The 14,941-nt window shown below is 38.9% G+C and overlaps 3 protein-coding genes across 3 annotated transcripts in view; 1 reads left to right on the top strand and 2 right to left on the bottom strand.

The window, feature by feature from the left end:
- Positions 1-3,367, bottom strand: part of LOC122527473 — a 29,777-nt gene extending 26,410 nt beyond the window's left edge. The window contains exon 1 of the mRNA XM_043651696.1: positions 3,202-3,367. Within this exon, the coding sequence (XP_043507631.1) occupies positions 3,202-3,367 (166 nt within the window). The remainder of the gene's footprint in view (positions 1-3,201) is intronic.
- Positions 3,368-8,358: 4,991 nt separating this feature from the next.
- Positions 8,359-9,930, top strand: LOC122527470. The gene is made up of 2 exons (XM_043651695.1): positions 8,359-8,761; positions 9,391-9,930. The coding sequence occupies exons 1-2, from the start codon at positions 8,552-8,554 to the stop codon at positions 9,610-9,612; spliced, it is 432 nt and encodes a 143-aa protein (XP_043507630.1). The 5' UTR covers positions 8,359-8,551; the 3' UTR covers positions 9,613-9,930.
- Positions 9,931-10,846: 916 nt separating this feature from the next.
- LOC122527469 overlaps positions 10,847-14,941 on the bottom strand; it is a 10,842-nt gene continuing 6,747 nt past the window's right edge. Inside the window, exons 2-3 of the mRNA XM_043651694.1 lie at positions 12,417-13,662; positions 10,847-11,996 (exon numbers count right to left, since the gene is read on the bottom strand). Of these exons, the coding sequence (XP_043507629.1) occupies positions 11,833-11,996; positions 12,417-13,638 (1,386 nt within the window). The 5' untranslated portion in view covers positions 13,639-13,662 and the 3' untranslated portion in view covers positions 10,847-11,832. The remainder of the gene's footprint in view (positions 11,997-12,416; positions 13,663-14,941) is intronic.

The raw sequence follows: 14,941 nt of genomic DNA, 5'->3' as shown, positions 1-14,941 counted from the left end.
TTTTTTCTCGATGTGCGCGTTATGGGGATGTTCGTGCAGAATTTATGTGCTTGTTCGTGTGAAATTAAGGAGGTTAAACTTCGCAAATGGCGAATGGTGTAACAAATGCTACCGCGTTTTATATATTCTATATGTTTCTGTGCATTTATATTTCTCGTTAAACGTGCACTATCTGTTAATCGTAACTGGATGATTGAATTGTTATTATTTTTTATTCATCGCTAGTTTCTGGAATTGGAATTGAGAATTTTTGGACTTCTAGAACAACGTCACCGAATTTTGATTTACGATTTACGTTTGTTGTGTGGACATTTGCGGAGGTTTGTATTTTCGCGAATGATAAAAGGACGATAGCCATATTTCAATAGCAGTAAATCATTCTGCAGATTTAAATGTAGCTACGAAAACATTACATCATTGCATTTGCGTTTTATATTATTAGATGATAATGTCCTTTGCTGAAATTTAAACATACAGTAGTAGCTACAAAAATCGTTCGCAGGCCATTATACTTCTTCACGTATAATATATAAAAATTAATCTCACACCACGTTGATGAAAGATTGCCTCTAAAGATTGCAAATTAAAAGAATATATGCATTTCTTTATATATATATTACATTATATATTGTATTATATTTATTATACATTTCACATTGCGCTCTATACTTCGCAAAGGAAGAAAATCCTCCGAGAGTCACTTGAGAAAACCCGCTTGTATCCTCCGCCCTTCCAATCCGAATTTCAAACAGCCAATCACAAATCGTCTCGCCAGGCAATTCACGCTGGATTAACATGAATATTTACACGCGTGTACGAGCCATTATGTGGGACGAATACTTTAAACATCGTGCATGCAAGATAGAGAGAGGGAGGGAGAGTTTCGAGGAAAAGGTCTGCGTTGATACTTGAAAACGTCAGTGGCCTCGTATCGCAAAGACGTCATCGCGGGCATTAGAAGGCTCGAATCGACGTGTCGCGCACTTGAAGATCAGCAGGATCCTCGAGAGCCCTCTCGATAGAGGGTGGAAGGGGGCCAGCTCTTTGGCAGAAATTCACGAAACAACCGGCCCTCTGTGCTTTCGCCTGGCTCTGTCCTTTCCCCCCGTTTCTCGCCGCTAAGTGGAGGGAGAGCTGCACTTTTGTTGCTTGCATCCTTCCTCGAAGCAACCAATTCGCTCGAATATTTGCTCGGCGGATTGAAACGTCGTGGCTTCCTCGAGCTTGGGGCTTGATTCTTCGAAAACTGTCGACGAGTTGAAGCTTTCTTCTGTTATACTCTCTCGAGTGGAGTTGATCGTTAATGCTCTCCGAAGCGGAAGATCGATCATCCTTAATTGGTATCGTTTGGATTGGCATTGGTGATCACGATACGGGTTTTGCAGTGGGTTAGCTTTGGAGTAAAATCGACGATTAAAAGTTGAAGTTGATATTTGGAATGTTGATAAACGTGCGAAGGAAAGAATTAAATAGAACATTATTATATTGTATTATATGTAATACATTGCGTAAAATTTATATTTCTTATGTTTTACTCATTACGTGAAGGATATAAGAAATATATTATATTTACGAATTGTTAGTTATTTTTATTTTCTACTCTTTTGTACATGTTCGGTGTTATATATTGTAAAAGAAGATACCCAAAGTTTCTAAATTACTTGAATTAACAAATCTAGCCTAATCTGTCGTAATCATTCGTAATTCAACGATGCTACAGTTGTAAATTATGTTAAATTCATTCTCGACTGAAAAGTGACACTGAGAAAAGACCGAAAAAAAGGAGAGAAGGACACTTTACTTCACTTCACTTCATTTCTGTACTGTTCTATAGTTTATTGTTAGCACATAAATCTCATTTTTTGGTTTGAAAAGCAAGTTTCTTTCATGATCAACGCATTGACAGAAAAAGTGATCGAGAGCGTTTCTTTTGGATTTCTATTTTTTTTTTTTTTTTTTTTTTCTTTCGGCGACTTCTAATGTTAAGTGCCTTTTTTTTCCTACTAGGAAGAGTCCTTTTAAGGTCATCCATCTTCTGTCCGCTCTCGTAAATTTTGAGAACACACTCTGGCCAGGAATTAAAATTTCTCGTTGTAATTTTTACTGTTCCTGCGTATAAGGGACAAGATCTTTAGATTTGATCTGATTATCTTTACTCTGGACGATTAATACTAAGAACTAAGATTGTACGCTACATAAAGTAACGGAACTTGCGAGTTTCAATTTTATTTTATTAACGCGATAAAAATAACGAAATTCGACGTTCAAAAACGTGACGAAGATCTCACAGTTTTGGATGATAGATTAAGAATAATTCGAGATCCTAAAAAAAATGGTAAATATTTCAAATATTCCGGGAAGTTACGAGCAAGTGAAATTTCCAAATTTCGAAGGATAATAAAAATACTCGCGTTTCGCCGAAGTTATGAAAGCTTAGAAGAAAAAAACATAAGACGAGTTACTAGCCAAGCTCACTTTCTTTCTCTGCCGATTTTCTCGATCTTACGAACTTCAAGAACCAAAAATCAAGACTCGAAAACTAAAAAAGAAACGCTATAGAACTTACCAACGAGAAAAATTGCTTCGCGTAATAATTAAAGAGTAAAATTGTATTAGAAAAAAAAATTTCTTAGAAGAAACGTGATACTTCTTTCTTCATTATTTTTTAACAGAAAACACGTGCGTGAAAACCCCCCATATAAATCCCTAACCTTAACCTTGATCTTTTGCCTCGAGTCTCTCCCGTCAATCGAAATCAAAGGTTCGAAAATCGGCGACACTCCTTCTCAGCGTTCAACGTTCAAACATTGCAAACGCAATTATCCTCGTATCGTCCTGATAACTCCACGGTTAGGAAACGCGCCGGTTGTGCCGCTCGTATTTCCCCGTCACGGATGAAAACGGGCCGGTGGTATGAGAATCTCGCAGACGATTCCTCGTTTTACGTTTCTGCATCGGCTCGTCTGGATGCACAGCGGAGGATCCGGTCGTCGGAGGAAATAAAGGCGGGCCACGGAGGGGTCTTGAGGAAGAGCCCAGAGGGGTGGGTGGGAGTGAGTCTGCGATGGAGAGCCACTCCTTTCGAACAGGGTCTCGCGCTGAGTGCGCTGGTAAAACAGCCCCTTAAAATGGTTTTACTGCCGTGCACACGGGGCGCAACGACGTCTAGACGGGCAGGGCAGTAAAGTTTGACCTACTCACCCCCAACCGCCGCGCGAAAGGAGGCCGTCAGCCGGTTCTCTCCGTTTCCCTCTCTGACTCCTTCGGCGTCCCTTAAACCTGGCCGCGTTTCTCGCGGACCTTGAAAACTGGGCCAAAGGGTCTCCGAGCTTTCCTTCTCCCTTCTTCCGTTCGGCGGGATTCCCATCTCTACCCCGGGAGAGTATGTTTCGTTTGTTCGATAACGCGAGGGGTGGAACGTGATGGAAGATTGGAGATGACTTTATATAGGCTCGATATACTCTGTAGGGCTATTGGATTGGCATGGGCTGAAATGGGGAGTGAAAAAGAGTCTTTGATATCTCGACGATGCGCGTATCGAATATGCGTCCCTCACGATTTTATCACGGAAACAGCATAATTGTAAATCGTAGAAATTCGAAGTTTTACGTGTGTAATAAATCGTTATAAAATTCTATTCGCATTGGAAAATTAGATCCACCATGGTGTTGAAGATTGAAATCTTCTCCTTAGAAAGCACCCCTTAGAAAGTCGCTGTGTGATTTTGTTTTTAATTTCGTTGAATTTTGGATATTGAAATTAGACGACGATGTATTAGGATTTCCTGAATTTAACTAATATTCAACTTTCAGTAAAATGGTGAGAGAAAATCAATACAAGTTTCAACAGCCGAGTTCAATCTTCCAAATGATTATTGATTTAGTCATGAAAGTTTTTGTTTTTCCAATTTTTGAGAAAAAAAAAGGAAGCATCCCACTTCTTCCACCTGCTGAATAAAATCATCTTCGAAAAAAAGAAAGAACTGTCGTGAGTCGTATCAAAGTAGAGTCTTCAAAATGGGATCAAGTCGACCTCAGTTGAAATTGCCGATAATTTTTCATTGTCATTGGTTTTCAATTATACTCTTCGCTGTAAGTGTGAGTCAAACAAAGACGGTATATCACAGAGGAAACGACCCGAATTTGATTGAATTCTCCGCGTCTCCCTCTGTCCAATTTCAAAATCGAGTGATTGTTTGCTCAATCGTTACGCGTGCTTTCGAACTGATGAAATGAAATTTGGTGGTTAATAGCGAACGGGGAGACTCTAAAAAATCGAATGAACAATAGCGGTACACGCAGCGCGCAAATCCGGTGATAGTAATCAAACTTTTTTAATATCCTGTGGAGAATCAAACGACAGGGTCATAGCGGGGAAAAAGAGGGACCAGAAAAAGAAAGAAAGGAAGAAACAAAGAAAATATAGGAAAAACAGGGAAAAAGAATTTTCCTTTTCAATATTTATGCGCGCCAGATATACACTCGAATAATATTTGCCGCTCTATCGATGTTCAAATTTCATTTTGTTTCGACGTTTCTTGCTCACCTTCCGGCATGATACGAACGTAATATTTAGGAAAACATATTGTTTAAAAAGAATGGAGAACGGGTCTCGGGTATCGCGCAGTCGATCTTCTTTCACTTCCGTTCGCCGGCAATGATCGAAACAAATTTTCTCCTCGTCTATCTTTTTCCTTCGTCGAAAATATCGTGGGTGTTATATGGTTTTATTGAAAAATCAGACGGTAATACACGAACTAATTTATTTTCATCGACAGTTGATTTGAACTGGTACTATAAAGCATCCTCCACTTTTTTTTTGTTAGTTTAATTATGCCTTTTCGCGCTGAATTTAAATGAGTATGTTCTCTTTTATTGTAGTAACGTGGATTTTAAAGAATCGATTTGTCATTGACAAGCAAAATATAATACGTTCTAGAATGAATGAGTATTTAATCCATTAAGATCCAACATTTCATTTGCAATTCTTCTCAATTAAATTATATTATCAAATTCTATTTTCTTATATTTAATGAACAACTCTAAATATATCAACATTTAAAATATTGAAAACTTAAATTATTAAATATCACAGTTACGTCCCCGCCGAGTGCTTGAAATTTTGCAAAATTTCAAGAATTGAACTTTATTCGCACAAGAGATGTTCAATGCAAATTTTATTCACACACATGGGAGATACCAGTATTTTCAATTTTTTTTTTTATCACCCGTTGTATGTATATATAGATCACAGATTGAGTACGTAAAGATCAACGGGAGAATTTGTTAACCAGCGTTATTAGCGTTTCGAAGGGTAAAGGATAAATTTTGGGGATCACATGGACGAGATAACAGTGGAATTACGAGGTCCTCTTTAACCAAGCCATAACCATCCCTCAGACAGCGCATCTCGGACCTTGAAAACTGGGGCAAAAGGTTGCTTTCACCCCCTACGTTACGAACGGAGGAGGGTCGTAACGTTGTAGGGGTGCTCGACCCTTCAAGGAATTCCACTTTGAACCGCTGGTATCTTTATTGGAAAATAGATTGCAGTCAGATTCACGATTCCTTTCTTTCTCTTTCCTCTCCTTCTTTTTTCGTCTTTTTTTTTTTTTTTTTTTTTTGGCTTTCTACCCCATCGTATATTTTTTTCGACAATCGTTATTGAAAAATTCATTCGCATTCAATTTTTTCTTCCTTTTGGTTTTCCGAAATTCGATAAAAAAAAAATTCAAACGCCGTACGTCATTTGAGATACATCACGCGTAGAATGTAAAATACGTAGAAAATTGATGGAACAAAATTGTCCAAATTAAACAACGCGAGACTTTACTTTAGAATTAGAATGGTTGAACTGTCTTGAATGAATCCTTGCCGGTTCCTTAACCTCGCCACACCATTGACCTTCGAAACTGGGCTAGAGAGGGTTCTCTTTCCCCTCGACGCACTTTGCGGTGGGTCGTAACATCGAAGGGGTGTTCGACCCTTGGTAGAATTTCGCCTCAGACGTCTCGGGATATTTCCATCGGATTACAATTTAAAGGGAATCTTCGTTGAAATTCGAACGCGCCGCCCCCAACGCCGGGAATTTTCCCTTTGACCGCCGCTCCACTTTGTACCGATCCGTCAAACAATCGTTCGCCATTGTACGAATTCCAATTGCATCCGACGATCTCAGTTGGCGACTGAAATCGAAGATCGATGCTTTACTGTTCGTTTTGCATACTGGTGAACTGGTTAATTTGAAACCTGAACAGTTAGGATGACGCCAAATTTCATTCAATTATAATACAGTGACTCGCGAAAGTATTCGAGGCGCTTAACCATAGAATAACTTTTCGTCAAAATTACTTGTAAGATACATTGAAATTTTATTAACATTCCGTCAGGTAATTATCGTGATTGATAAAAATCTGGAATTTATTACTAATAATAATCAGTTGTGAGAAAATTACAATTACAATTATAGTAAAAATTACAAAATGAGTAAAATGAGTGTAAAAGATAATCCTATTGAATATTGCAGCTTATTGAGGTGTTTTTGTGATTTCTACGAAATAAATATTTCTATAAAATTTCTTCTAGATATCGTTCAAATTTGACACTCACATCTCATTACACTTATATAATATTTATATACAACATATTCATAAAAAGTTTCTACGACTGTTCGAACACTTTTGTGAGCACACAATCACAGGTGTATAATTTAATGAACAATTAATGAGATACAGATACCTTTTAAAATTAACAGTTTCGAGATGTAACCAGATGTAATTCTAAATTATTTCAGAGAGGGAACATTCACGAATGTAATTAATATTCAGGAGTTAATATTCAACACATGTACCTGTATTTAACTTGATAGTGTAAAAAGTAAATGAACAATTGAGCGAGTGAACAAGCGTTGCAGGCGCGTTCTAAAATTAACAGGCGAGTTTAAAATCTGGTTGGCACTGGCGCTGAATTATTCCGCCGAAAAAACATTTCGACAGGTTGTAAAAAAATTTGCGAAAACTCTGCGACGAGAAAGTGGTAAATATCATTTTGCAAAAAGTTCTCCAGCTCGTTGATACCGCGCGTGTGTACCAAGTGTGCCGAGTCCGCTTCCCCCCAAATCGACGCGTAAAAAAATTACGTTTCTGAAAATTATTTGAAAAACCGGTTCTTTTGAGATGCGTACGTTCGCTGTCCGGTCGGGTCGCTCTCTCTCTCCAAATTAAAATATTTCGCTGCTACGAGCGAAATTATGGAAAGTTGCTCGAACGAAAAAAAAAAAAAAAATAGACACCTGTAAAATACACGGTGAAAAATACACGATAAAGGTATCTCTCGTGTCTGGGGGAAGAGGTGGACTGTTTTTCGAACAACGTGAGGGATAATCAACCCTTTAAATTCTGTAAATTCCTTCACGCTCGTCGAAGAAACACAAGTGCAAAGGAAATATAAAAAGTTGGACAGAAATTTATAAACAATATTCATTTTCTTCTTTCTCAAAGAGAACACATCATACGTAATGACGATATTTCTCGCATCTGGAGTACTTCTCGTGAATCCTTTTGCGTACGTCAAAGAAACAGATACATAAAAATCTTCAACTAATCTTTATTTTGTACTTTCTCAAAGGAAAATACATAATGAAGATATTCCTCGTGACTGGAAAGAAGGTTGAACGATTTCGAACGTAGGGGTAACCAACCTTGTGATTTCTTTCACATCCATCAAGGAATTTGATGTAAAACAATCATACAGACCTTTACAAATAAGCTTCATTTCTTTCACTTTCACTTTTCTCTACATTTAAGGAGGAAAAAGAAGAAGAATTCCTTCGTGTGTATTGAAAAAACGAAGACTCGAAAGAAATAAAAATTCAAAGATAGATAATCTTCATTTCGTTCCTTCTTAAAATAATTGGATAGTAAAATTGACAGACAGATTTTACGAAAACAGATGGAACAAACTCTTTTTAAAATTAATTGTTTAGGTAATTCCTCGAAAAAAAAAAAAAAAATTCTTTATGTCCATCATAGAAACAAACGCGAGATGGAAAACTGAAATCCATGCTCAATCTTCATTTAATTTCTCCTTGAAACGAAAACGAAATCCTTGCTTTATTACAACGCAACCAATTTTCGGAAACTGAGCTCAAGATAGAAAAAAAGCAAGAGAGGAAAAAAAAATGTAATTACTCGTCTCCTTCAGAAGTTTTCACTAAACATCGTTAACACGTTTCGTCAAGGAGTGCACGAGAGATTTTTCTGAAAAAAAAAAAAAAAAAAAAAAAAAGAATATCCTCGCTTTTTCGACCACATGAAACAACCTTCCATTTACAGTTAAACCAATGGGAAATTATTATTCGTTTCTTCGTTCGTTGGCAGGTTGTACTCTTAATTAATCATTCCGAAGAATGGTCTGTAATCGCCTTACGATGGATTAATGGATCTGCCAGCTGCCACGAGGAAAGCTCTGTTTTATTATTTTTGTCGCTTCCAATCGAGCTACATCGAGCACACGGTCTTTTAAATTGTAGTTCCCTCTGAGTACGCTAAACGATGGAGAACGGTCGAATTCTTCTGACTATCCTAACGATCTTCGTGGTCGTCGTTAATGGACGAGTTTATTATTTGCCGACTCTGGACGAGAATCGATACGCCGACTTGACTTACCCTGTTCCGAATGAGCAATCTTCGCGGGATTTGGATCTGAGTTTCTCCGCAGGCGATTCGAACGAGCTTGATAATGTGATACGTCCTGTTAAAAAGGTAAATCGATTCGACAGAACTTTATCTGTAGACTTTATCGATTGAAATTATGATAACGAGCGAGACTTCATCTTTTCATTATTTGTTTCTTTGTTAAAATGGTGTTTCTGCCATTGTTTCTGTTATTTCATGACTCGCGTGGAAAATGAATCTCACGGAATAATACGAATAATACGAATCGGTAAATTTTTGTCAATCATCTTTCTCCTATTGTTAAAAATGAAGGGGATATCGATTATTATACGAATTACGTGATTGTCTTTCGTATCAAATCGCGTGTAAAATTCCGAAATGCATATTCATATTAAAAATGTATTTCTCACATTTTTTGATACTTTTTTAAAAACGATTCATAAAATTGTGGCGCACAATAATCGAATACAAAGAAACGAATACAATTAGAATGATGAAATTGAAATACTGTTCAATCTAATTTTCCCAAAAAGAGAAAAAAGTAATTCTCGTAATAACTAATAAATTGGTCATCGATGACAATTGCAAGTTAAAATCTCGCACGAACCTCTCGTATCAGTTAATCCTATTAAGCGGAAAATTTTCCATGAACAAACATCAATGCACGTAGTAGTCTCACAGTAATACCATAAATGTTGCATTAATGTTCGAATTAGGTGTACACGCTTGCCGCGCCGGAAAAGCCGTTCATCGAAGTGAACAAAGAGGAGCTACCGATCACACGTTACAAATTAGTCGAAGCACCTGTTAAGAGAGCCGGATCGGATGATGTCATCATGGTCCCGGAGTTGAACCGCAGAATGGTGAAAATCGATAGGAACAACAAAGGTGAAGTGATCTTGGAGCTTCGCGTTATCGCTAATCATGATTCTGTTTAAAGAATTTATCAAGAATATACGGACGAAAGTAACTACTAATATGACGTGATAAAAAGATTAATTTTCCTCACTGGAAAGATTAAAAGATAAAAGACTTTATATCGCTGATAACTTTAGGGTAAATAGTTTTATATTTTTACAATGTTCAATGTAGAATTTGAGTTGTTATAAAAGTTATTAGTAAAAGAATTAATGTAACCATTGCCGAAATTCTTCAAATTTCAGACAGTTGGAAATTATCCGATAATATCTGCTCTCTCTAGAATTTTCATAAAAACGCAAAAAGTTGAAATAAATACAGACAACGAAAGAAAGAAAGGATCAACCACTGAAAAATGTCACGAGAAAAAACTTTCTCCACCGAATCGCTCTTTGCAAATCGACATTGGATACGTATCTTCGTCTATCTAATCGGCCGCAAACACGTCGGCGAACTTTTCCATTCAGCCTTTGCAAATGAGTCCGCAGATCGATATCTCTCGTCAGATTTGCCCTCGTCCCTAAAAGCCACGTATCTCTTGTCGTTCTGCGCGTACATATCGGGGACTCGGTTCCCCTAATTGTGCTCTGTCAACGGCCGCGTCAAAGAGAGTTCGTATCGACAACGATAGACAGAGAGACGAAACCGGGAAACAGTATCTCGATCGACGAAGGAGAACTTTACATAGAAGTTTATTAGTCAAATAATGTGGAGAGACCGATGGTGGGGGGGGGGGGTAGAGGATGTGACCATATCCGGCTGAATATGACGTTCCTCTTCTATATGCGTTTCTTCGAGGGTACTCTCGATTATAACGAGTGCCGGATTGCATTCAGAAAGGTGAAAAAAGCTGCATGCGCCGCGGACTGCATCACCCTTCCTTCTTCTGTTTCACTCTAGAAGATCGACCTCGAGCGCGACGAGCATTCAGACCCTTCGTACCATATACGGTGCTCGTGAAAATGTATCTTTATGTCCGTGGGGCTGGATGTAACTTACGATCGTAAGTTCGTACCGTGGATCTGGAGTAGAGGATACATTTTTGTTGTTTTATTGACCCTTTTCTTTCGTCCTTTTTGCAATTTAGTAATCTGTTTTTTTGACAATTGTTAGATTTGATTTTATAACTGTAGTGAAAACAAACGGTAATATTTGATTGAAACAGTTTTTATCTGCCACAGAATAAGAATTAATATTAAAGTATGAGATGGTTTACTATAGTTACCAGAACAATATGAATTTGTTTCACGTGATTGAATCGCATTACTTTTATTACGTTCAATATACAGATCGAATGATTTCTATTAATACATATAGATACAATAGAACGCTACTATAATATGTACACCGCATATCACATACAGTTGAATTCGGAGCGGAGCGTTTCCGGCCCACGAGGGATCTCTAAGATCCTCTATCTCCACGCCAGAAAATGACTCTTTCGAGTCGAGTCTCGAGTGTAAGATAGAAAGAGTCTTCAAAGAACGACAGACACAGTGATATAGATATTGCTGAATGAAAAACTCAGTGTGTCTGGAAAGTGTTGTGATTAAACTGTGATATTAAAAAATGTCGCAAGTTTCACGCTGTTTGATTGCGCATCGAGCATGAATCAATCAACAGAGTATGTATGTTGCCTCGTTTTGTCAGATTAGAGCAGCACATTCATGTTTATCATTTACGCAATAGATAGCACCGATGAAAGTTCGAGGCTGCTAATTTTTCAAATGTATCGTCTCTAAATGTGCAAAGTTTCTAAATATTCACGTCGAACAGAAATAAGGGGGTAAAAGATCGAACGAACATTGTCGAGAATATCTCAGAAAAATAGCAAGATATTCCATTTTTCTTTTTCGCTGCTATCATTCTTTGACATCGTGACGCGAAAAGAATATTAATATATTACCAACCTAAATCATTTATATTTAATCGAAAAAGATTTCTAGAAGGAAGCTTCTAAAAAATGTCGGACTTGAAAGTAAAATTCACTTCAAGTAGAATTTAATTGAAAACATTTTTTCACGTAAGAATATATTATTAAATGTATAGTGGGATTACTTGTCAAGTTGGCAACCTTTTAAATGTGATCGTTCCACAACGATTCAAAGAAGTAAAACTTGTGTGTTTAAAGATTCTATATGAACGACGTAGTGGAGTGAAAACCAGCCGAGATTGTAAGTGTCGGAGCTACATCTATTTATACAGGCAAGAACGAAAGAAAATCGTTCGATTTTCACGAGTTATTCGGTTACTTGCGAAGTCTGCTCGTTCGAGGCATCTCCCTTCGGCTCTTTCACATAATCCACCACCAGTTCCAACCCTATCAACGCCCGAAGATCCTTCCTCTCTTCTTCCGGGCTCGTGGACGCAACCGAGATATCTTCCGATTTTGGAGATCTTTCGTCTGCGTTTTGTAACACAAAAAATGTAATTAATTAATTAAAGGTGCGTCTATATGAAGAATCAACATTATATAAATAGCATATATTACGAACATTTTTATAATTTTTCACAGGCAAACATTTCAAGGTTTATTTGATAGAATATTTTTTCTGTAGTGTACTGTTGCTTCATGTGGAATTATCAAGTTGATCGTTTGACTGTAAAATAGCAATAGTTCTTTCTTAGAGAGAGAGAGAGTCGTAATTTTAATTTTAATCTGCGTACATAAACGAAAATCATTCCAAAAGATTCTCGATCACGCTACACTATCGTAACACCGTACTAAAACACAGATTATTTCAAATTACGTCATTATGACGGGAAGTAATGTCGTGGAAACAGGGATCATGCAATAAGCAATTATAAAAAAATCAACACCCACTGTTATCAACGTCCTTCGAACTGTCCTCGCTCTCGCCGGAGGTGGATGTTTCGCTCCTGGTTGCCTTTCGTGCCTGGCTGATGTCCCTGTACGTCCTGGTCAAGTGTCTCAGAATGTAATTAGTGCCACGTAGATTTTCCTCGCTACTCCTCGACGTGCATGCCTCGTCTCTCGTCAGATTCAACGGTCGATTGCTGTTGTATTCCTTCGACTGCGGCACGCTGAAAGCGGAGCAGTGCTTGCCTTTGAAGGGTAGCTGCCTCTCGCTCAACTTGCGATCCCAGATGTGACCGGAAACGCGAAGATCGATGAAAAAGTGCAGGGGATCGATGCCGGGATAGGACTGGGGCATTGGATAAGGCGGGTACCAAAGCGGGCTGGGAAGGAATTCCGGGTTGGTGACGTTTCCGGGCAGACCGAATCCTTTCACGCCCGGAAGCATGTCGCAGCCCCTCCCTGGAAGGCTGGGCAGAAAATTCCTGGAGAAATCGAGCTTCTTCTGATCGGGCAACAGCGGCGGTAGCTCTTGATTCCCAATCGCGCTCTTCGTGCGATCGTCGTACGGGCTTCTGTCGTTGTAATTGCAATTCTTACGGTCGCTGGAGTGAGACTCCTCCGGTTTGACCTTCTGCAACTCGCTGGAGAATATGTTCTCCGGTGGTTGGGCTTGCTCGAAATGACGTGGCCGCTCATCGAAGAAGCTCTTGCTCTGTTTGCTGAACTCTGATTTATTTTCGTCCACCGGCTTCAGAATGTCCGCACCGAAGCTTGGCTTCTGCTCGAAGTTGCCCACTTTGTTCGCAGGATCGTAGCCGTCGCTCTGTTTGCCGCCGTTCTCCAGCCGCGTCTCCGCCTGCTGCGGCTGCTGTTGAGCGTGGAAATATTTGTCCGGCGGCTGTTGCTGTTGTTGCTGCTGCGAGTGATGATGATGGTGATGATGATGCTGCCTTTCTTTCGTGGTCAGTTCCAACGGGCGATCGCGAGCGTCTCGCCAGGATCTCTTGCGACGTCGGGGCGCGCTCGTCGTGTTACTCGCCGACGATACATCCGTTTTCGCTTGCACGAACGAACGCAACATTTCGCTGAAGAAGAAGCTGTGCGGCGTTAAGGGCACGTTGTACAAGTACGGAGGAGTCGCTGCTAAAAGTCGGGAGACCAGATCGCCGCCGGAGAGCGAGGCTGGACTCTTGAGAGTCGATGGATCACCTGTGGTCGTTGTCATGTTGCTGGCTTTCGAGGACGATCGCTGGAGAAGTCGTGAGGCGTTAGAAAGAAGTAGATAGTAAATTTTTGTGATTTAAGTATTTCGTGGACCACGTTTATGAAGAAATTTCGGTATAGAAATTGCTATCAAGAAATTGCTTGAAGAAATCCTCAATGGAAGAATCGTCGTAGACTGTTTAATATACGTGACATTGAGATCATATATGATTTCTAGAATCCAAATCTTCCGTTTTGAAATTCTCAACAATTATTCTTCATCAAACTGATATATTTCCCCTGCCTAGATGACCTGATTCAATGATTGGTAGACATATATTCTGATTTCCGACATGTCTAACATAATTAGCATCAATGTTCCAAAAGTAGCCTTGATCTTTTTCACGTTTTACAGAATGAAACAAATTGAAGCGAACGATGACAAACGAATATAGCGAATGCAGATGCAGCGGTAACATACAATAGGGAGCTCGCGACGGATTTGGCGGTTCTAATGTTGAACTGAATCTTGGAATATCACGCGCGTCTGTTTGGTTCCCAGCAATAATCGAACGCGTGGAAGATGGCCGTAGGTAAGTACGTAGAATCGTCGGAGCGGAGGCGCGCTACTATTGTCTTCTGAAATTAATTGAATATCCGCCGTTGTTAAGTCTAAGAGCGCCAGACAACGCCTATGGCTGGCTAAGGGGGATGAGTAATACCAGGCTTGCGTCGCATCATCCATTAAGGATTACTAATTTCTGTCAAGTGCACGTTCGGTTTCGCGCGGCGAACGTCTTGCGAGGAATCCACCAGGAATCCCCGTGAAATCGTTAATGAGAATCTACGATCGTAGGTATTTCAATTAAACTTCGTGCCACACTCGTACGAGCAATCGCACCACGAACAATTAGTAATTAGTAAGGGAGCGTTCCTCATATCCGACGGATCTTCGTGATTGATAGATTGTAGTTATAATTTCATTTATTTGCATCTGGTTTAATTCTCTCTCATGTTTTCGGAATTTTCTTGGGATTGAGAAATTTCTGTTCCTTTTTTTTTTTTTTTTTAATTTAATTTTTAAGGTTAACCTCGGTGTATCGCGTCTTGAATTTTTAATCGTTTATTTTACGACGATGTTTAATAGATAAATATTGAATTTATTTCTAAAACAATTTTGAGCATTTGCTATCGAATAATTCTCATTATGCTTGCAGCTTCGGTAACATTTTAATTGTCAGTTTTATATTACTTTATCTTTACGCTTAAATTCCAATGCTAATTATTGCTGTCAATTATTTTAAAAATATCGTAAGCAATTGTTC

The sequence above is a fragment of the Frieseomelitta varia genome, unplaced genomic scaffold (assembly GCF_011392965.1).
Source record: "Frieseomelitta varia isolate USP_RPSP 00005682 unplaced genomic scaffold, Fvar_1.2 scaffold_220, whole genome shotgun sequence".
Taxonomy (NCBI): Eukaryota; Metazoa; Arthropoda; class Insecta; order Hymenoptera; family Apidae; genus Frieseomelitta; species Frieseomelitta varia.
Note: the sequence above shows the minus strand (reverse complement) of the source record. Positions and strands in the feature narration are given on the sequence as shown.